The sequence below is a fragment of the Drosophila mojavensis genome, unplaced genomic scaffold (genome assembly GCF_018153725.1).
Source record: "Drosophila mojavensis isolate 15081-1352.22 unplaced genomic scaffold, ASM1815372v1 contig_16, whole genome shotgun sequence".
NCBI classification, from domain to species: Eukaryota; Metazoa; Arthropoda; class Insecta; order Diptera; family Drosophilidae; genus Drosophila; species Drosophila mojavensis.
In genome coordinates, this window is record NW_025318693.1 from 8,345,269 (window position 1) to 8,368,343 (window position 23,075).

Consider the following 23,075-nt stretch of genomic DNA (forward strand, 5'->3'; position numbering starts at 1 on the left):
TGCGGACTTTTCTTATCGTCGGCGTCTTTGGCTTACTCAACAGGGTCGGGCCTGGCTTTAGTTTCAGCTGCAGGTCATGCACTATCCAACTAGCGGTCAAGTTGAGCACGTTGGCTACTTTATTAACTGCCATTATGCTTGCCTGTGCTTTGCATATGCATGTCAACCATGTCAGCCGGCTAATGGCCACATTTAGCTCTAAATATTCTCAATTCCATTCAATGCTGAGCATTTGGCCTAAAAGTGGCCGCGTGTGCGATTTTTGTTAGCTTTTTATGATTTCATTAAGCTCTGAGAAGCCAAAGTCGATCGATTCAAATCGATTGAGACATAAATAATTCACATTTTGTCCGTTCATTCATTCATTCATAACTGCTTCTATTTGTTTATACATACATATATCATATTATATAATTGTGAATATGATTTTTATTATAATAATTATAATTATTTTGCCAATTTAATATTATTGTTGTTAATAAAATTTTTATTTTTTTAATTTCATATTTCTGCTTGTATACTTAATATTCGATATAATATTTTATTCAGTGCCCTGATATATTGAATATATTAAAGAAATAAGAACATTGAATTATATATTTATTGCTAAAAACTAAATATTAATTTTTAATATGAAGGAAGTGGATCAATTATAACAAACAAATATTTTGATATGAATTTAAATTCGTATATGTTTTTCATTAAAACTTCGCAAATAATCTTATGGAGCTTTGCCGAAACGGAAGAAATAGAGGTTTATATTTATGAAATATGAATACATATGTCTATCATATTTCTTTTATAAATATGCATCTGGGCTGACAAACTTATCTTGCATACTTTGAGCGAACTTCTTCCTAGTAAAAAAAAAAAACACTAAAATTTCGTCTTTTTGATGGCCTTTTCACATAGTTTCCATGGCACTTTACATGTGAGGCAGCCGCATTTTGTTTGTTTGTTCTCAAAGTTCGCAGTTTGCTGCTGATTTGTGGTTTTGTTACAGTTCTAAAAATCAATCGTTTTCATGACCAAACTTAATTGCTGTTGAATCCGCGTCAATATTTGGCCACGCAAAGTGACGGACGACTCGCGGTTCTCAAGACAAACAGCTAGTTGGGCCCAAGCCCCGTTTTAGGCCAGTAATTATTTGTACATGTTTCGAAAAAAAAGAAGAAACAATAACTGAAAATGAAAATGAAAAAAAAAATAACTGTTTACAGTTTACTGCCAAATGTTTATTGTTAAAATGAGTTGTGTCTAATTTTGTTGTACTGACGGCCACTAAAATTGTTTGCAATGCGAACAGACAGGCAGACAGAGGGAGGGACAGACAGACAAACTCGTGCGAGAGGGTCGAAGTGTCAAAAGTCATCGTTTTGCAACTTGCAGCAACGATGGAAGGTCAACAGGTGGCAACAAAATGTTGCACAGAGTTTAAAGTCAAAGTATCTAAACATACTCATTCCACTGTCTGGCTTCAATCGTTAAACAGCCAGGAACTGTGACAAAACAACTTGATTTGAATATACTCTATAAATGCAGAACAGAAGTCGGACCTGTGCTAAATATTATGAAGTTTGGGCGTGTGCGAAATTTATGAGGCTAATCAGAAAATCGTTATCAAAATCGTTAATTTTTGAGCACGTGCGTGAATATTGACTAAATACCGATCGAAATGGTTCATTCAACTTGTGCGCTGAATGAAACTGATGTGAATGAATGTAAAACTGGAGTAGTTCGCCCCAAGGTATTTGTGTCCATAAATGCGCTTTAGCACATACATCACAATTAGAGGACGTGCCTCAGAAGCAAATTAGGTGAGACCTAGCTTGTATTGTAGCAAACTAAATTTAATTCAATCCATTTTGTGCGAGATCTGCGACACTGTGCATTCGCCGTGTAACCCCGCACACAGGTCGGGAGAGTAATTGAAAGGCTGCAGGCAGTTAGCAGCTAATGGCCGTGTCGCAGCCAAAACACTTAATGACTTGCAGCATTAAAGCACCAAAAACAGAAAACATCATAAAGAATATTAAAAATCAAATAAACACACATGCATGCAATTAAAATTGCAAAAAAAAAAAAAAATGAAGATAATATGAACCTCTGCTTAGAGATGCACAAAGAAGATTCTAGCTGCGTCAAGGTGAGGCCAAGAATATTGCAGGTTCTTGAACAAAGTCAATTACCCAAAGCAATTATGAGGTCTTGAGGTGCTTGCTTTGCTACAGATGGTTCATACCCATTATGAAATAATAGTAAAATTTGTCAGAATTTTTCAACTTATAGATAAAGAAATTTGTTTAATACTATATAATCAGCAAGAGCCAAGAGGTTGGCTTGAGCTGAAAATAAAAAACAATCAGCATAAAAACTGAAATACTGCAAAAATTATTTTGTAGCGCTAATATAAGAAATAATCCAGAGGTGGGCTACTGGTAAGTGTTGAATAATTAACATTCATTATCACGATCATATGCTCCATCATAGCCATAAAGATAACTTCATTTTGCTGAGGAAAAATTATGTTTATTTGCATGAAGACTGTTCCTAGTTGATAAGAAATTTAGATAAATTTAATATAGCAGAAATGTTTATTAATAATTCAAATTTGTCTCTATATAGAGTTCCAGAAAGAGCCACTAGTTTGATAGAGTTTATATTCATGGACCTATGTCAATCATACGATATAGTGGTCAGGTTCGCCAGATAATCATAGACGTCAACTAGGAAATGAAAAGCTTGCCAAATTTATGTTAAGTTTCAAAACAAACTAGAAAATTAACTTGTTTCAGAATCTGGTATAAAATTTTTATGAGTATAAACAAATATATGTACATATATTTAATGGGTAGTATCAGATACACTCCGTCTCATATACACTCACTCTCACTCACTCCCGCTCTCTCTCTCTCTCTCTCTCTCTCTCTCTCTCTCTCTCTCTCTCTCTCTCGCTCGTTTGCTCTCTTTATCTCTGCCTTGCTATTTTCTCTCAATATTGGCTAATCTATTGCTTTCAGCTATATGATGCACTAAAGGTTACTTCAGAGCTTGAACTATTTGCAACTCAAGTCAATTTCAAATGCGACGCGTGACAATTGCAAAATCTGAAACCGAGTCTGAAATTACTTCGAAAAACATAATAGAGATCGATGTGAGGCGACAAAGCAAAGGCTGCATAGTCAAGTGCAAAGTGCGTGAAGACCTAATTAGGCCTGGATTTGAATGCTTTAGGCCAAACGCTTATGCAAATACCAAATGACAGCTGCGAAATGAGGCGCAGCCACAGGAAGAACGCAATGTCACACGTTTGAGTCAACACAAACACGCACTTAATGCCCCATGAGCATCGCCATAGAAAAACACACAAAGCTCAAGCAAAAGGTTTGCAGCAGCACAACACAATGGAATCTATTGAAAAACAAAAACAATAATTATAATTCTATTTGTTTCACAGCAACCTATTTCCATAGAATACACAATACACAATACTTTCTCACAGGCTGTATCAGACCAAGCCAATCGTGTGGTTCTACGGTCCCAGCCCCTGGCTGATCATAACAACTGAAATCCATTAAAGCCCAATCAAAGTGAAGATCTGTAAGCATATGAAAAAATCACCGTAGAACATGAAGAAAAATGCGTTGAAACACCTTAAATGATTACTCAAAATAAGTGGAGAAATTCGGTGTTATAATAATATTTTTTAATTTTAATCTTAATTAAAAATGTCAAATGATGATGATGATAGGAAGGTAGAAACGCATTCGTTAAATCCTTAATTTATATATATTTCTTCACAGAAATAAGGTATTTTAAAGCAACGCTTAAAATGCATAAACATCTATTTATTTAAAACTCGTTTGAGTAACCAAATTTTTGCCTAGGTCTTCGTCATTAAGAAGACCCAAGTCTTCTATGTTAGTTCACCTAAAAACTATGAATTTTTGTTCTTATTAATCTTATCCTATACATTTGTAGATCTCTAGTCTTTTGTACATTTTCGATATCTCAACTCTACTACTTTATATCGATTTATTGTTGATGCGAGATCATGACTCATAGTGAACAATGAGTGAAGAATGTGAGTGATAATAAATTATAATTCTTTTCTCACTTCCTACCTGGTAGCTAATCATCTAAATTACTCTATCAAACATTTTTTATTGAAGAACACGCCATAATAATAGTACTTCTAAATTTTAACTGCAAATTACGGTATTCTATTCGATTTAGATCTGACCACAGTTGACAAAACGCCTATTTCACATTTGATTTTTTGTTTTTTCGAGAACTCTAACGATTTTTTCAAATATACAAGTAGAAATTGTCCAAAATCAGAACTCAAGTCAATGAATTGTTATGCTCTGGGCAGAAAATGGAGTAGCTGACCATTCGAATTAGCAAATGGATCACGTGCAACGAGTTCGCGGCATATCAAAACTTTACGTCTAACATTATTCTTTGTCACCATTTGCATATGCATTTGTTATTGTTTTTATTTTATTGGCACTGTTTCCGTATAAACTTTTGCCAAAAAAAAAAAAAAGAACAATAACAATAATACTGCTTTGCTTTGGCCAGTTGCTGGGTGCTGGCTAAAAAGAACGTTTGCCAGCAGCGAGAACTTCACTATTTTCATTAACAACTCGATCATGCCCAGCATGGATAAGGCCCAAAAAACCGCATGCTATTTAGAATTCAACAGCATGGCTGCAAAACCTGATTCGTATTTTAAATATCTACATAAATAAACCTATATATACTTTTATATTCTCAGCCTGAGCCTATGTCAGTAGCTATGCTACGTAGAATATCATTTGGTATTTCGTTTATTAAATTCTATACTTTTATTTCTACATTGTGTGTTGTGTTAAATACATACACATATAAATATATGTGTGTCTATGTTTATAAAACATTTTTACAGCTGGTCTGATGTATATAATGGGAAATTGATGGATGGCAGCGACCCTTTAGGTGTCTGGACGAAACCTGTTGAACAGGTGCTAAAGGTTTGCAGATACTAAAAATACTCATAACTGGAGTATGTCGCTAATACATTAGAGCAACTTAGTATTAATCAGAAACTATTTATCTTTTTCCTTTTTGATTTTTGATTTATTGCTCAGCTTTGGAGAATTCCCTACATTAGAACTGGTTATCTTCCTCTTGTGTGACCCCTCGACCTTATGATTAAGAATATTACATAAATTTATGTTTATATACATTTAGTATATGTATATACTAAAGCAATGCCACTGGCATGGTCATCAAATTCTTGCCTCTTGGTCGACTATTACAGGCCTCAGACATTGACAATGGACTTCCGGCCTTTGTCTTCCGCGTACGACTTGCAAATGTAACTGTAAAGAAGCACAACATACAAAATCAAAAAATAAAATAAATAAAAAGAGTAAAACACGGCATAAGAAAATAATTAAAATATGTAAATGGATACAAAGTCACACACGCATACACACGCATACACTCGAAAAAAGGCCAAAGTCGCGCGAAATCGAACTTCACCTCGGCTGCGTCATGCGGTCGCTGCAGAGAAGAAGCAGAAAGACTCACTGAAATTGAAAAGAAACACTCAAATCGACGCACATTTATGCTCAGCTGTTGCTTGATTGAACATCAGGAAATACAAAATGCTAAGCAGCCCGAAGCAAACTGTAACAGGGCCCAAAAAAAAAAAAAAAAAAAAAAAAAAAAGAAGAAATAATAATAACACAAACAAAAACTGAAATCAAAAACGAGTTATCTTCGGCGCTGATAAGCAGCTAACAAACGTTTTCGCTGTAGACCGTTGCACGATCGGCCAAGATATAACATAAACAATAAAATATTAAATAGAAATAAACCAACAGATTAGTTAATTAATGCGTTGCCATGGCAGCGGTTGCGTCTTCCACAATTCGCATTTGCATTGACATTGACTTTGACCGACAAAACGAAATCGAAGTCAATGCGGCGTATACTCGTTGTCCGCATGCGTCTGTGTGCGTAAGATAGTGGTATAGTGTGTGTATATGTGTGTGTGTGTGTGCGTGTTGCGTGCGTGTGAATTTCGATATATGACAATGCGCTGGACGTGCAGTTGACAGCAACTGCACTCATAATTTATTTGACAAGTCAGAACAGACAGGAAGGAACCTTAAAGCTGTGTGATGTGAATATCTGTTAGTAAAAATTACATTTCGCGGTTCAATGCAGCTAGCATTATTAGTAAATGAAATTTCAGAGCATAGTAAGGCTTATGATTTTTTTTGGTAATGCCTAAGATTCATTCATACGCTCCATCGGACAGCGGTCAGACAGCGTAAATTTGTTATTGCTGGCGGATTCATTGGGTCAAGTTTAAAATGCTAGAAATATTGCTCGAGACTAGATCAAAAAACGGCATTGACCGTCTTACTTGGTTCAAAAAGCGCCAGCCATTGACCATAGCATAATAATACATTAAAAATAGAAGAGTTTCGATGGCATAAACTAAAGACTGCGATATTTGCAATTTTTTTTTTTTTTTTTTTTTTTTCTGCTGAAACTGTTGCTTATGCTAATGCTCATAATATTGCGGCTGCTGCGCCGGCAAGACATTGTTTATTGTTTTTTTATTTCTTCTTTATTTCCTGGTTTGTCAGTTTCGTTAAGCATTATAATCGGTAATTTGCTGCGTATCAAGCGCGCTAAGGCAAACATTGACCCCAATGTGTGAAAGTATATATGTGCGTGATCAAATATGTATATATTGAATATTAAAATGATTTCTTATTGCTTCGCTTTTCAAATAAAAGTGTTTGCATAAATGCCCTTATGGTATAACGGCCAAATACAAACTAAAGCTGGAACTATCGAGTGCCACAGATTTATGTTAACAGCAGTTGGCGCTGATATCCATAAAATTCTAAACGAACTAAATTCTGTACAGTGGCTTAGCACTATTGTTTATTTATTTGCTACGAAATTTAATGCTCAGAAAACCGGTTTTTACAGTAAATTAATAACCATCAACATAGTTGATTTTAATACTTCTATTCTAGATTAAAAAAAACTTACTTAACTTTTCATATTTCTTTTTGTCTCTTTTACATCAACTTATTCGTGCTCTAACGGCTAAAGCTGCAACTATCGATTGGCGCAAATATTTACATTCCCAGACAATAGCGATGGTATAAAATTCTAAATAAACGGAATGTTGTACAGTAGCTTAGCATTAATATTTATAATTTGGAATGGTAAATTTTATGATTAGAAAACCTGTTTTTAAACATTAATTTGTTAACCACCAACATATTTGATTAATTCTAGATATAATAAGTGACGCACCTTTCAGTGCTTGAATAAATATAATTATACTGCAACGGCCAAATTCAAACTGAAGCTGGAACTATCGATTATCGTAATTTAGCACATAAAAGTCCTTGCAACTGGTATATATGAGATTCTAACTTATGCTGTATGCTGTACAGCTGCTTAGCATAAATATTTATATGTTTGCATTTTAAAATTGTATGATTAGAAGAAAGTCTGTTTAAAATTTTACTTGAGTACCTAGAAGACTAACATATTCTAGATTTAAAAAGTTATTCTAATACCATTCTATTGCTAACATCGATAAGTCATGAACAATCGAAACTAAAGCTGTGCTTGCCAGACCCGTGCAAAATGTAATAAATCTTTACACGCAAGTCGGTCACACTTGCACCCTTATCTCACAAATGTTGCCAAATATAATCAGCTTTGTTTTGTAAACCACTCACTTTTATATAGTATTTGTAAATTCAATTCAATTTGGTGCGATTATGCTTTCATTTACAATTCGCATAGAGCAACCAGCAACAAAGCAATGACTGTGCGGGGTATAGAAGCTATCAAATTATATATGCCGACGTCAAAGGCAGATGCAAGAGCAGCCATAAAAACAAACATACGTGAGGAAACGGGCAGGGCCGTGATAGAACCTACACCTGTTGACAAAGGCCAGGCCATGACCTCTGTGGAACGCTACAGGCAGGAATGGGCGCAATTGCTGTCCAACTTGGACAAGGACCCCGAATCTTTGCGTTTGGCTGCATTCAACGGCCAGCTGAAAATGTCAAAGTTTCGCAGCATCCACTGGGCGCTGCTGCTGCGAGTGCTGAGCGCTGATCATCGCAGCTGGGTTAGCCAGCGCACACAGCAGCGAAGCAGGTTAATTGACTAAATAATCAAACTTGCAGTACTTTATAAATGTGAAAACGAACTTGCAGATACGAGAAGTTTCGCGTGGACTATGTGCGCAATCCCCACGAGCTGGCTGGCCCTGTAGACGATGATCCCTTATCACAGTCGACGAAAAGTGTCTGGAATCAGTATTTTAGCGATCAGGAGCTATTCGCTGTCATACGCCAGGATGTGGTGCGCACGTTTCCGGGTGTGGATTTCTTTCGCAAATCCCTAATACAGAATGCCATGACGAACATACTCTTCTACTATGCACGGGAGCATCCGTACATGTGCTACAGACAGGGCATGCATGAGATATTGGCGCCCATTATCTTTGTGGTTTACAGCGATCATCAATCGCTGTTGCACTACAAAGAGATAGCCAAGACGGACATCAATGAAGCTCTGTTAAATGTGCTGGATGCGGTATATCTGGAGGCAGATACCTAGTAGGTTCTATTGATATATCCATTATATATCTATTATGATAGCATGCTCTCTTTCCAGTTCTATCTTCTCGCGCCTCATGTCTTCTGTGGAATCGTATTATCGAGTTACTAGCATAGCCTCCTCCCCAGTTGACTTGCAGGCGACGAGCGAGGTAAGCCGTTGCCCTGGATTCATTGTTTTAAACAAATATGTATAAAAAAAGATTTTATTACAGACACCCGGCGCTGACGCTGAGCCGCAATCAGAGGTCGAGGTTATCAGCCAGCTGAATTTGATACGCGATAAAATATTGGCCAAGCAGGATCAGCATTTGCATCACTATCTGCTCAAAATGGAAATTCCACTGCATATATTTGGCATGTGAGTGTAATTCACTTAAAATCTAATTTCTATAAAAATTGACCTCTGATAATTTGCAGTCGCTGGCTGCGTCTATTGTTTGGGCGCGAATTCATGCTGCTGGATTTGCTGCTGCTCTGGGATGCCATCTTTGCAGACAGCGATCGCTTCGATCTGCCCAACTATATATTGGTGGCCATGCTGGTGCATATTCGAGATAAGCGTGCGTAATGATTTATATGTGTGCAAATAATCCCCTTTTTGATTTGCCATTCGCTTTGTTCTCGCAGTGCTGCTGAGTGATTATACGACATCGATGACTTATCTCATGCGCTATCCCAGCCATGTCGATGTCAATCTGGTGCTGCGACATGCCTTGCACATGCTCAATCCCAAGCAATTCGACTACCCAGCGAATGCCTTCTCCTGTGTGTCATTCACAAACAATTCGCCCGCATCTGAGCCGCAAGCATCACAACAGCGTGTGCGCACTAGCTCCGAGTCTTCAAATGTGGGTACCCAAATCGATCGGCACATCAGCTATATGCAGGCTCGCAATGCTGAGAATTCTTCTGCATTGGCGAAACTACAGGATATCAATCGCGTCGCCATGGATGGCTACCTTGAAGATGTAAACTTAATTCAGTGTCCCACGTAATTACCAATTTTTAACTCTATTCGATCGTTTTTCCAGAGCCCTGAGCTGCTTCGTCTGGAGCTGAAGAACGCGCAGACGGTCATCAAAATAGCTCACAGCAAACTGCTTAGCTATTTAACCACTGTGCGCCAACACATGGGCAAGCATAGCAACGAAGATCTCAGTCGTGCTCTCGATGGCATGGAGGAGCTGTGCAGTTTTCTAGATGTGAAATTAATATTTCCGCTTCATGTGCCCACAGCGCCCATTGATGAGGCACTGGAGGCCAACGAGCGCAAGCAATTGAATAGCAAGCGAGGCAACGCCGCTGCGATCACGCCTCCAAATGCTCGTATGTCGCCGGTGCCCGTTGCTAGTAGTAGCTATGAAATGCCGGAGAATGCCTTCATGCACAGTTCGACGCGGCGGTTGCTGGGCGATCGACGGGAGATCGAGCTGTCTACCATCACCAGCGATGAGAGACCCGAACAAATGGTGCTGCAAAATGGTTTGCCCGCGGCCGAGCCGCAACAGCCGCAACGGCCGCAATGAAACAATGTTTCAGCCATCGACTGAATATTATTTTACAAATTAAGCTAAAGAATTGTGAATCCTCGATAAAAACCTTAATTATTCATTTTTTATTCGTATAAACTGCATCAGAATAACACGAAATAAATGGATGCAATGTGCTGAAAACCTTATATATACACACATATATATACATACGTATAACTACATAATTTTGCGTTTTTTTATATACTTATATATGTAACTTTCTTTCTTTTTTTATTGCAACATGATTACAATGAAAACAGAAAGTCAACTCGTATTCATGTGATACAAAAATTATATTTCTAAACTAATAAAATTATGAAGTTTTTTTTTATTTTTATATTTTCATATATTTTCTGGTTAAGGCTCAAAATTATTAAAACTAATTTCTTAAATATTTTGGAAAAAAAAATCGAGTGACAGTTGTGCAATAAAAACTTCATACTTAGCAATGGTATTTATAAACCGAATTTTTGATCTTTAATTGAAATACAACTTTAAGATCAGCAAAAAAAAAAATTATATGTATACACATATAAAAAATAATAAGTTTATCTATTCATATAAATAAGTAGTATGTACTTTGATTCTTATTCGCTTAACAGTCAACACATTTTCAATTCAAGTATCGTGGAGAACTTTAAGACTTCAGGTTTCAGGATATATATATATATATAATCTATGGATAATAATAACAATGACATGTGAACACCGTGGCTTGATTCTAATTCAAATTGAATCGCGTAACAGTCGAAACATTTACAGCTATAAATAATAGGTCGTGGAAATCTTTGAACTTAACATAAAGAGTAATTCGAAACAACTGAGAAAAGGCGTCACTTAGCTATTTGTATATATCAACGAGTTTTACATATTGGCTGGATGTGATGGTCTGTTGGGTTGCACGACTGGGCGGTTCAAAACATATTGCCGACGTGCCTGATCTTGGATGTGTTGCTGCGTGTTGGTAGCGGCGTTCGAGTAGCGAGGAGTACTCTGTGGAAGCTGCTGTTGGCTGGCCTTCTGCTGCCTCACCTGCTGAGCCTGGCAAGAGTTCTGCACTGGTAAAACGATGGTGTTGTTGTTATGAATCCGCCGAAAGACAGGCGTGCCGCCGGTGCTGCCATTGCTCACGTCCGAGTTCGAACTGGGAGGCGTGTTCATTACAACTACGTTCGGTGGCGCATGATTCGATTGCTTCGATTGGGCCCTGAAAGTATTTGGGCCATTCGCGCGCGCACCGCCAAAATTGGCATTCACTGTGGTCAGCTTATTGATGGGCACAACGCGCACTGAATCCTCCGGCCTGGAAGTGGAGCTGGTCAAAAAGCGTCGCACCTTGAACATCACCTCCTGTGAGCGTCCATTACAAGGATCTGATGATGGCACACTGATATTTGCGGCAGTTGGCGCCAAATGTTCAACTGGAGCCGAACTCTGATTGGGTTCGGGTGTATGATTGTTGCTGGACGACAGCCTTATCTGCGCCGGCGGTTCGTCCGGCAGATCGTCAAGGGCTATGAGGGGAGACGCAGATTCTGGTGATTCGGGAGCTTGTTGCAGCGTTCGGTTGTCTTCCTCGAAATTTAAGCGCACCGGTTCACTCTCTTTGGTTGTGCACTCTGTTACTTTGTCCCTCGACTGAGCTGAATCAGCTGTTGGCACTGGGGCGTTACGCTGGATGCCCCGCAGCTCCAGGTCGCACACAATCTGCATGATTTTGGCTTTGCCTTCGGCAGCTAGATCGCCGGGCAGACTTTTCATGGTCTGTGTGATGCTCTCGAAGAACAGCTCCATGGTATCCCGGGGCTGTGCAACGGACACGCTAGCCAATGAGCAATTGTGGGATGATGTATTGGCTGGCGAATCGTTTTCACGCTCGAGAGTACGCAGACGCGATACAATGTCGAAGGAGGAGCATATCATGTCCTTGGCCATATCCAACTGGCTGCGCTCATCACTTCGCTTGCCCGCTGAGTCGCGCAATGCGCGCAATATGCGACGAATCTCCATCGAGCGACGCGCCCGTTTTGCTGGCGGCTGCTCCGCGGTACTGCATTCAGACCTATAGAGAAGCGGACTGCAAATGAGTTAATTGAGTAGCATTTAGTGAGATGGTGCCATTTGCTTACTTAACGCTCAACTCCTCGTCGCTCTCCTGGTCCACATCCATTACAGACGCGGCTCGATCCGCTTCGGTGGTTGTTATCGTGGTGATCTCGCTGGTATTTCTAAGTCGTTCCAACTGCTCCAGATGCTTGCGTGCTCCATCGTGCTGCCGCAAAAAGAATATCTTAATCGGCAGCCGAGTCTCGCACAGCTTGCAATGGCAATAATTCTCATCGTTGACATCCGGCTCCAGCCAATCGTATTTCGCCTGCAGCTCGGCCATGGCCGCTTTATGTTTGGCTTCGCCCGTGGGTAGAGCTGAAGAAGCTGGTGCGGTCGTTCCCGCAGCAGATGATGGCGGCATTCGAGCAACTCGTTTGCGCTCGAAACGCAAGCGAACGTGTCGAGAGCTGCGCTGGTGCTTGGAGGCATACTTAAAGCTGGGCAGAAAGACAGATACTTCGCAGAGCTTGCACCAGCCGTAATTGTGGCGGGCCTCGCTGCGCTTGTACGAAAGCCAAGGAAAGCGATCCTTCCACACCATTACCTTGCCCTGCATTGTGGCCGGCACGGCCTTGAATACTGGCTTCGGTAATGCTTTGGGGGCTGAGACTGAATGCGAGTTATCCTCATCAACAGTTACGGCTACGGACTCTTCATTGCTATGATCACCCTCATCGTTTTCCTCCTCGAGCTTGCGCTGCATTCGCGCTTCCTTACGACGTGCTGCTTGGCGCGCTTTAAACTGAGCCGCAAACTTCTTGTGTCGTGCGCTCTGCTCGTGCCGCGCCTTGTTCGACTCTTTGTGGAAACGCACGCGACAGAATTTACATATCTGGATTTTGCGATCCTTTGAGTAGCGCAGCCACGGAAACTGTCGCACCACATGCTTGGCTTTGCTCGGTGCAACGGCGGTCTCTTCCTCCAATCTGTGACAAATATTTCAAAAACATTTATAGCAATCAGGAGGAGAGAGTTCTTTGCTTACTCTGGGGAGCTTCTTTGCGAGGTGGATAGTTTGTCGTCTTCCTGAATATAATCATCGTCGCTGCCTTCTGTCTGCGCGTCTGACTGCTCCTGCTCACTCTGCTCCTCCTCCTCCTGCTCCTGCTCCTGCTCCTCACCATTGACTGCGATAGTTGCCGCCATTGCAGCCTGATGCTTCTCCGAGTTTTCATGGTTTTTACGCTTGATTTCAGAATGCCCGTAAATGAAGCGCCGGCTGCAGACATGACAGTAAGCTATTGAAGGATCACTAGGATCAGCCACTATCCAAGGATGCTGCTCCGCATACTGTGCCCAAATGCCGCGATTCATCTTCGATCTAGAAGCAAATTAACAAAGGTTATATTTAATAGGCAAGATGAATACAATTGTACGCACAATTGTTTCTTCTTGAATGCAATTAAATTGCTGCAATGCACTTTGGTCTTCAGGTGTCGCATGAAGCTAGTTATGGCCATGCGGCAATCGCAGAGCGTGCAACGGCATTGCTGCGGACTCGTTTCGGGCAGTAGCTCACACCAGTCACTGGGATCCGTGGACTCTCCGCAGGAGTCAACGACAGTCATCACAAGCGTATCTTCAGCAACAGCTTTGCCACTATCTTTCAGCTCCTGCGCTGGATTGTCCGCGTTGTCCGATTCACTGCCGCTACGTTTGCGTTTGCGCTTCTCCATCGATCGCTGGGCCTCGCAATGTCCCTTGCTAGTCTCGTGCCGCTTGCGCAAATAGACAAACTCCACGTTCATGCGCACATTGCAGCACTTGCACAGACCAACTGTTCCCTCCTTTTGAGTACGCTCTAGCCAATCATGCCAGTTTAGCCAGCGCTGCCAATTGAAATCGTTTAGCTTCTCCACTTCGTTGGCGCGTTTCCTTTTCATGGCGCCCACATAGTTGTCTGTGCCGAACTCATGCTTGATATCCTGGTCATCCAGTCTGAGAAGTAGAAATATTTAGTTACTGTGCAGAGTAATAGTTATTAATAGTTTCATACCCGCTCTGCTTATACTCATCGCTGTTCTTGAAAGCCAAATAGTTGCTCTCACGCTCCTGGTGATAGAGCGACAGATTGTGTTGCTGAATGTATTTCAGCTTTTTGTTTATATTGATGATCACATTGCAGTACAAGCAAAAGGCGAATTCGCCGTCGCTCTCCTCGTGCAGCAGCCAAGGCCAGCGCTTCATCCAGATTTGCCAGCGTTCACCGCGGCTGATGCGACGCGACCCGCTGCTGCTTGCCTCGTCGGCGCTTTCCTCCTCCTCATCATCGTCGTCATAGTCCGCCTCTTTGCTGGAATCGATGGGTTCCAGCAAACCCATCGGATCAGGTCCATTATATGAAGTGGCACTTTCGCCATCGCTGCTGGGCTCCGTTTTAGTTGAGGTTTTCTCATCCTCCCTTGATTTATCCTCGCAGGCATTATTAACATTTGCCGTTTGTTTTTCACCCACCGAGGCGCCTTCATCACCATCATCGTCATCTAACTCAATAACTAGTGTTTCTTCTGTCGCGCCTTCCACTTCCATTATTTTTAACTCGTGTACGTCCGTAGTTGACTTCTTTGACGAGGTCGACGACGCCATTTTGTTGGTATTGCCGGCATCGCTTGCATTTGGTACGGAATTTCCAGCAATTTGGGCGATTGGCGATTCCATTTCAATATGGACAGACCTTACTCTGTTTATACAGAATATAATTGAATTGTTTTCTAGACCATTTGCTTAAATTACAATAGAATAATTTCAAAGCAAGTTATACTCTTAAAATTCGCAAGGCAGTCCAGGAATTCGCGTTCGCCTGAAGTTATCGATTACAAAATATTACGCTCTTGCGAAAACAACTCAACGATTGGCAGGGATATATCGATATGGATATGTTACAAAATTCAAAATAGTTAAATAACCAAATTAGATATCAAAATATTAGTATTAATAAATTATTTATATCGAGTTAACAAAATAAATATGTATTATATGTATTATATTCTTAAATTCATACTATTTAACTATTTATATATTAATGGACTACCCCTTTGCATCTTAAAATATATCGCAAATACTATCGATACATTTTTTTATTAGGGTCACACTGTTGCAGCATTTGTTATTGTTAATTTTGTTGCTGTATTTTGTATTGCATTTAGCTGTGATTTAAACAAAATGACGATATTTAATTTGTATATATTCGACAAAATGGGCACGCTGATGCACTACGCCGAGTGGAACCGTACCAAAAAATCAGGCATAACCCGAGAAGAGGTACACATCCATCCACGTCAAAAACAATAACAATGGCATTTGTTGTATACATTATTTATAATGAAATACAATTCCAGGAAGCGAAATTAACGTACGGCATGCTCTTCTCCATCAAGTCCTTTGTCAGTAAAATATCCCCCCACGACCCACGAGAAGGGTTTCTTTACTACAAAACAAATCGCTACGCGTTGCACTATTTGGAGACGCCCTCTGGATTAAAGTGAGTAAAGCAACAGCTGATCTAAAGATCTAAATTGAAATGAAGATTTGTATTTATTTAGATTCGTGCTAAACACAGACACCGCAGCCATCAATGTCAAGGAGCTGCTGCAACAGCTGTACGCCAAAGTCTGGGTGGAGTATGTGGTGCGTGATCCACTGTGGACGCCCGGCACAGTGGTTACATCGGAGCTGTTTCAAAGCAAACTGGACGAATTTGTCAAGCAGTCGCCCATTTTCGGCATTAGAAATATTTAGAAATGTAAGCCCACTGTATAGCTAATAGATACGTATATATGTATGTAAATAAAACATCCAATGATATGTCACAAGCACACTGCGTCCCCAAATTGTAGTTGTTAACAGCAACAGTGGCCCCCAATTATGTTCGCACAGCAGGAAACAGCGAATTGTCGCAGCAACATTTGAAAAGAAGCCGCCCGACACTTGCGCAAGGGACATACTACAACTGAACTGTTACTCGCAAGGCATCACAATTTATGATTTGCAATTGCATATTATCTTTTGTTTTGCTTTTTTTTTTTTTTTTTTTTCGTCTGTGCAAATTCGTTAGCGTTTCGCATGTGAAGACAGTTATTGTTGCAGCTATTAAATCTGTGACCGACTCGCCCCCATCGCCTGTTGCTCTGCCTCGCATCCAAGGGTTTTGCGCAATGGAAAATGATTTGCAAAATGTTGCCAGCTGCCCATACACACACACACACATACGCACGCTCATGTACTTGTGTGGAAAGATCCAAAGCTAAGAGAAATGAAGAGTATGGCAATGCCAGTCGCATGGGTGACAGAGCGAGATGCAAACGTTTAACTTCGAATTTGCTGTACGATTGCTGTTTCGCAAAACCAGTCGCTGAGTACCGTTAGCAACCTTTTGGGCATGCTAATACATGCATACATACATACGAATATGCTTATATACATATATGTATGTATGTGTAAGTATGTGCATAAGTACATATACTTTTTGAAGCGTATAGTTTGACTATGTCACCAAATATGCAAAGCTCCAAGTTTATAAAATACTTGTATATATGTCATCAGTTATTATTCTATATGCAGGCATACACATGTATGTATTTACATATGAATTGGGATATGTTTGTTTGTACTAGTTCATTTATGGAAGCCGTTTTATGTGCTTCAGTTGCTTGCAGAGCATTTCAACTTCGTGAGACCAAAAACAAAATTTTCAAATATTTATGTTTCATATATTTTTTTTTTTTTGCCAGTTTTTACGATGTCTCACTTATTTAAAAATTCATGCAAGTCATCTGAAGTTTTTGGTCTAAATTTATTTGTATTTCTTTTTCTTTCTGTCACACTGATGCTTGGGTTAAATTCGAAACCGGGTTTCAACAGGGCATTGCAAAAGCAAAATCAAATTAAAAGCAAAAGCAAAAGTTGCGAACACAATGTAAATCGAAATGTAAAGCGAGTTTTTAGGCCTCGGCCTATGATTCAGTTATCGAGTGGGCTAGTGCTATATTGTAGATAGCAATAGAAAATGGTATATGTAGGTGTATACATACATACATATAGGAAAACCAACATTTAATAAATCAAACGAACATCTTACAAAATGCCCTTTCCAAATCCAATTATTGCACACATATGTATGTATGTATGCATGTATGTATTTATGCATGTGTAAATATCTGTTGGTATGTATGCACATTTATATTTATATAAGTATTCAGATTTGTGTTTATCAATAGCAAATACCGGTTGGCGTATGTTTGCCTTCGGCTTTCTTTCAATTTGCTAGTTGGTGGTTTTGTTTTCGTTTATCGATGACACGATCACGATTACCATCGATTCAGTCAGCCCAATTAAACGCCGCTCGTATCCCTACACTTACTTTGCGTGTATGTGTGTGTGTTTGTGTTGTCTTGCTTCTTTCTTTTGCTCACAACTTTCTGCATTTCAGTTTTTCCAAATTTGTTTTTTTTTCTTTCGTTTCTTTTTTTTTTTGGGTCTGCAAATGTTACGCAAATTACGAAAGCTCATTCAGTGGGTTTTATTAGATGTCAACCGAAAAGTTTACAAGGTTATGAACGCTTTGGTGGGCCGCATCCAATTGGAAAATGAAAACCAGTCAATATGTATGTCACATGAGAAGTTGGTGTGCTCTAGTTGGAAATTTGTAGCTTGAGTGGGAGGGACTGTGATAGGTGTGGAGTGTTAATGGAATGGATTATGAAATTTCTATAATAGTTACATATTTTAATAAATTATATTTTTCTGATGTTTATTTTTATTATTATTTATTATCATATGATTTTATTATAATCTTTCGATTCGTTAGTTAACAAAAATGATATGTATTTATTACAGACTATAGTTGCATTCATTTTCTGAGCTTGAAGAATAGAAATTTGGATGAGTATATATCAAATTTATTCGTTCTTTTAATTTTCAATATAAGATTCATTTGGCTATAAATTGAAACGTATTGAGTTATTCATTATATCGGTCGCGTGAACACTTCCATATCGCTTTCAGATTCTCTAAAGCAGACCTGTTGGAGCTCTGATTTCATTCAAAGCACTACAAATGCATTCACTCTAAAGAAATAGCATACATCCCAAAAAGTTCATTATAGTGCTTTAATGACAGTTTCCACAGTTTAATGGACAGGCTATAATATTATGGGGCTATTGTTTGGTGTGTGGGAACCGGGAACCTACTGGTTGGGGTAAATAATTGTGAAACCTTTGATAGGCAATTGTCGTACAGCTTTTCGCTTTAGCACAATTAAATGTAAAAAACGGGGAAAGAGGAAGCTTTAATATTTTGTTGCTAACTAAGCCTAACGAAGCAATCAACATTTTTGCCCACGCTTTACCAACTGGCTAAAGTTCGATGCTAATGAAACTGATTTATCCCACTTTTATTCTATGAGACATATTTACTAAGCTTTAGTCCAGCATTTTATTATATAGGATTTACAAAGTCTCATTTTATTTACGAACTTTACATAGAAGAACTATTTAAATAATTCAAATTATATTCATAAATCAATTTTATGCATTAATTTTTGGGCATCTTTTACGGCTTTCTAAAAATACACAAATAGCTCGACGAATTTCGGCTTGACAACCGCTTTTGTTTCTTCTAGATAGAACGCTACCTGTTTGACCATATACAGAAATTGCGACTTAGTTAAGCTATGAAAAAGAGGAAACAAATATTTGAATAAACCATTTTATGCAAACGCTATATCTTGTATCTAATATTTAAAATATTTAAAAGAAAAATCTATAAGTGACTATAATTCATTAATGAGCAAAAATTGTCTTGATAATGTTGAATAATTGAACATTTTTTACGAGGCGTTGGAACTAAATAGTTTATACTATGTTTAAATCTTAAATATATTGCTAAAGTAATTTATAGATGCTTAGCTATAGTACTTAAATATTAATTAAAAAATAATTTCTATTGTGTTTTAGAGACTTTTCTTGATGCTGGAAAGTTTAAATGTTATAACCTGTTATATTAGATAATAATGTGGAACGAAAAGTGAATTTTAGCTTCATCCGTTTTTGCTCTCAATTGCTCTCAATTGGTTACAGTTTAGAAAGAATATAAATATATAATAATCCGTAAAGCATAGAACGCTGTTTAAAAATAAAATTAAAAGTATTTTTAAAGCTTATATTTCCTAGAGTGAACTAAAAATTTTAAATGCAAAAATTGTTTATTGTTTATACTGCTTTGACCTAGGTTAACTATGTGAGATAATCATTCGCTTCACCCCATTATAAAATTGACTTTGCATACAAGATGAGTAAAAGCAAAACTTCGTTAAAGATTTAAATTTCGATCCAATTAGTAGATGCACGGACTCGACGGGTTATACTTAAATATATATAAATATATTGTATTGTATATATATATATATATATATATATATATATATATATATATATATATATATATATATATATATGTACATAAATATATGTATTTTCTCATCAAGCGTAGAGATTGAAACATATTATATTAAATATATTACAACAAGTAAGAAAACTCTAGTCGAGACTGCTCGACTAGGAGATACCCTGAATCCTCTAATCTGATATTCTGATATTCTTATATCTTCTGAGATCGACGCGTTCATACATACGGACGGACAGACAGACGGACAGTGCCAAATCGACTCAGCTCGTCGCCCTGATCAAGAATATATATACTTTGTGGGGTCTGCCACGCCGCCTTCTGCCTGTTACATACTTTTAACAAAACCATTATACCCTGATCTCCCATTTTCAATGGGTTCAGGGTATAAAAAGGAAAAGTAATATATATTGCAATTTCCATTTCTTTCTCATAGTATAACGTATATTATATCATATACTGATTTTATACCCTATATTTAGTGAATATCATGATATTTTTAAGAATGAACTATTTTTAATAAACTAACTTTATTTATATACTTAATATCAATAATAGATTCCATATATATAATATAAATTATACATTACATATTATATAACACCTATTTTATTTGATATTTTTTCTAACTAAATTCTGAAATTTAATCGCTTCACTATCTTTAATAATAATGTATATTTACCTAAAAACTTACCTTCAATCATACATTTTATGTACCACCTTATCATATATGGTACATCATGTGTCGCATGTCAATTGCAAACTGATTTTAATTTGGTCTTAGCTCTGTTTGCTGATTTGTGACTAATTATTAGCTCTGTGACACGTAAAGTTCAGTCAATTGCGACTAACTAAGACGCGTGAGAGAGACTTGAGCCGTGATATTGTTGAGACAATATTGGTAGAGTCACAAATAGTTGACCCTTTTTTTCGCTTTACGCATAATGTCAAGTGGGCTGGCTGATAAATGGCTCTTAAAAGTTAATGAGACATGCGTGCGGTTGATGAATAACTGAGCTCTGCTGCACCGCCCAGGTGGCGCAATAAGTGGCTGCGCGGCTTGGTGGTGCTGGCGGTGCAGCAGGAATTCCTTAAGGCGCGCTTCAATGTGAACCTTTTCAAGGCTCTAGACCAGGTCGACGAGGTAGTCGTGGCAATTGGCACGTAGGCCAATGCAAGCGTCATTGCTGACGCAATTACCTAGCGACTCCTTCCGTTCTGAGATAGTTTTGGATTCTTGTGCTGACTGTACAGTGAAGACGTAGATGCGACGCGAGCCTCGCACACAGCCTTGACTTGAGTTGACGCGACGCCACTTGGACCAGATGCCGCCTTGGTCACGTAGGCCAAGACATTTAGATCAAAACCTAATCAAACCAGTTGACCACTCGCCAATTGCTCCAGCTCCAAGAGCCGGCTAGTCACCTGTAAACAAACTTATTTGCTCGAATCTGACGCATACGCATTTGCATTTGCATTTCGTCCATTTAGTTTTAGGTCAGCAGATGTTTAACTTGAATATAATAAGTTGAGCGTGGGGGGCTCAGATGCATCTGAATTTACCATATATATACAAATTTCTGACTAAAATATATGTATGCATATATTATATATTTAGTCAAGCAAGCACGTAGGCAAGGCACGATCTCTAATGATGCATATCTGTAACTCATTTGCCACGGTGAATTTACAAATCACAAATTATATAGCGTATACGACTAGCAGATACCCTGCTAAAGCCTAACTCAGCTATATAACATGCCAATTGTAATACATATATCTAGTATTGTATGTAGGGTTGCCAGATGGATCCCTCGATGTTGGATTGAGCTAGCCAGCTTTGTCCTCTACATAGGATACCTCATATATATACTTATATAGGGTATACGAAATAAAACACTGCTGGAGTTTAATAATAACTCTTAAGCACACGATGATAATATTCTTTTAGCTCCGAGTACAGGGTATGTGATTTTCAATTTTAAGTCTTATTAAATCATCTTATGTAGTTAGGTCCACTAGGTTAGGTGTAAAGTAAATTTGAGGGTAGAAGTATTCAAGATTTTGAGCAAAATGCATTTAGTTTCTTCTTTTGCCTTGGACGTATTGCTTTCCTCAATCAATAAAGCTTTTCTCAAAAATTTGCAATGGGTATATGAGATTTAAAAAAACCTACTTACGAAAGTACCAAGCCTGATTTAGGCACAAGTTATGCAAAGTAAAAGACTTTTAAACGCAAATTCAAGATGCCGCCTATCCCACGAGTATAGGATATAAAACACATATGTATTTAAATCAGAGCCGTAATCTGAAAGCTAAGGAAAGTCGAAGCACTTGCAGCTCAATCGAAAACATTTTAGGTCTCACGTTTAACTTTAACAGGGCATAAAAGAGCAGACGAGTTCAATATGAGAACTTGGCCAATTTAATGACTTTAGGCCAACTTAAAGGAAAATTTATTACTAGACTACCAAGAAAAGGGTAGATTTTTGCAGATTAGTCATTGGTAAATAGTTACTAAAACTATGCCTATTGTAGATCTAAGCATATGCACAATAAACAATAAAATAAAATGTTTACTAGGTCTTTCTAGTGAATCAGCTAAACGGTGGAATACTACTGGAAGTATGGAAAAATATTTGCTAGTAACTAACTAACAAATGACGCAACTCAAACTGAAATTATTTTTATTTTCTAGATAATGTATAGAAATATATATATATATATATATATATATATATATATATATAGTTTGAAAGGAGTGGTTTCTTTTGATTCGACAACATATAAAAAATTAACATTGACTTTGGCTCTGTTTGGTTTCCCATTTCGGTATGAATATTTATTAAACTCTAATATTCAAAAGATCTTAAAAAGTTTGAAGCTAAACAATTTAATCTTTTTTTATACCCTTTTCTATTCATGCATTTTTAATAGTTAAAAATTTCTTGACTAAACAGATAATTTTTTTGTTACGTAATAGAATTTTTATACTCTGTTCCCGAAAGGAAAAAAAGTATATTGGTATTGTCTATTGCAATGTCTTATAGGGTAAAATTTTACTTACCCTTCATAGACTAGTTTAGACAAAAGTGGTAAATCGGCCAGCTATGCAAATTTTTCCATTTTCAATGGGTTCAGGGAATAAACACAAACTGGGAACAAAGTATCTCTCAGTCAGTTGCGCCCGACTAGAAAGCTCTTACTTGTTTTATACATACTATATATTATTATCACTTCGCTTCCTGCTCGTAAGTCAAGCTCATTCTAATGCTTATTAGAGTTGCTTGAAATGAAAGCCAGTTTTCAATTTAGGAATAATTTTCATAAATTTGTTTCGCCCAAATCCAATAAGAAATCCAATTGAGTA

General features: G+C 38.1%; 3 protein-coding genes and 1 long non-coding RNA gene across 5 annotated transcripts; 3 read left to right on the plus strand and 1 right to left on the minus strand.

The window, feature by feature from the left end:
- Nucleotides 1-2,728: 2,728 nt before the first annotated feature.
- Nucleotides 2,729-3,693, plus strand: LOC116804897. Its single transcript, XR_004364926.2, has 3 exons — nucleotides 2,729-2,801; nucleotides 3,021-3,384; nucleotides 3,458-3,693. It is a non-coding gene; the product is annotated as an uncharacterized LOC116804897 (long non-coding RNA).
- A 3,994-nt stretch (nucleotides 3,694-7,687) lies between these two features.
- On the plus strand, nucleotides 7,688-10,380 carry LOC6573004 (TBC1 domain family member 5). Its single transcript, XM_001999064.4, has 7 exons — nucleotides 7,688-8,196; nucleotides 8,256-8,660; nucleotides 8,719-8,812; nucleotides 8,876-9,021; nucleotides 9,081-9,223; nucleotides 9,291-9,631; nucleotides 9,695-10,380. The coding sequence occupies exons 1-7, from the start codon at nucleotides 7,853-7,855 to the stop codon at nucleotides 10,187-10,189; spliced, it is 1,968 nt and encodes a 655-aa protein (XP_001999100.2). The 5' UTR covers nucleotides 7,688-7,852; the 3' UTR covers nucleotides 10,190-10,380.
- On the minus strand, nucleotides 10,260-15,128 carry LOC6573003 (protein suppressor of variegation 3-7). Of its 2 annotated transcripts, none has more exons than XM_001999063.4 (5): nucleotides 14,301-15,128; nucleotides 13,685-14,242; nucleotides 13,290-13,625; nucleotides 12,325-13,230; nucleotides 10,260-12,257 (listed from the first exon to the last, which is right to left on the minus strand). In XM_001999063.4, exons 1-5 carry the CDS (start codon nucleotides 14,960-14,962, stop codon nucleotides 11,060-11,062), a joined length of 3,660 nt encoding a protein of 1,219 aa, XP_001999099.1. In that variant the 5' UTR covers nucleotides 14,963-15,128; the 3' UTR covers nucleotides 10,260-11,059. The 2 variants fall into 2 exon arrangements, with proteins under 2 accessions (XP_001999099.1, XP_015022181.1); XM_015166695.3 differs by having other exon boundaries at nucleotides 10,260-12,272.
- A 251-nt stretch (nucleotides 15,129-15,379) lies between these two features.
- LOC6573002 (trafficking protein particle complex subunit 1) lies at nucleotides 15,380-16,116 on the plus strand. The gene is made up of 3 exons (XM_001999062.4): nucleotides 15,380-15,565; nucleotides 15,643-15,785; nucleotides 15,847-16,116. Exons 1-3 carry the CDS (start codon nucleotides 15,467-15,469, stop codon nucleotides 16,040-16,042), a joined length of 438 nt encoding a protein of 145 aa, XP_001999098.1. The 5' UTR covers nucleotides 15,380-15,466; the 3' UTR covers nucleotides 16,043-16,116.
- The last annotated feature ends 6,959 nt before the right edge of the window (nucleotides 16,117-23,075 follow it).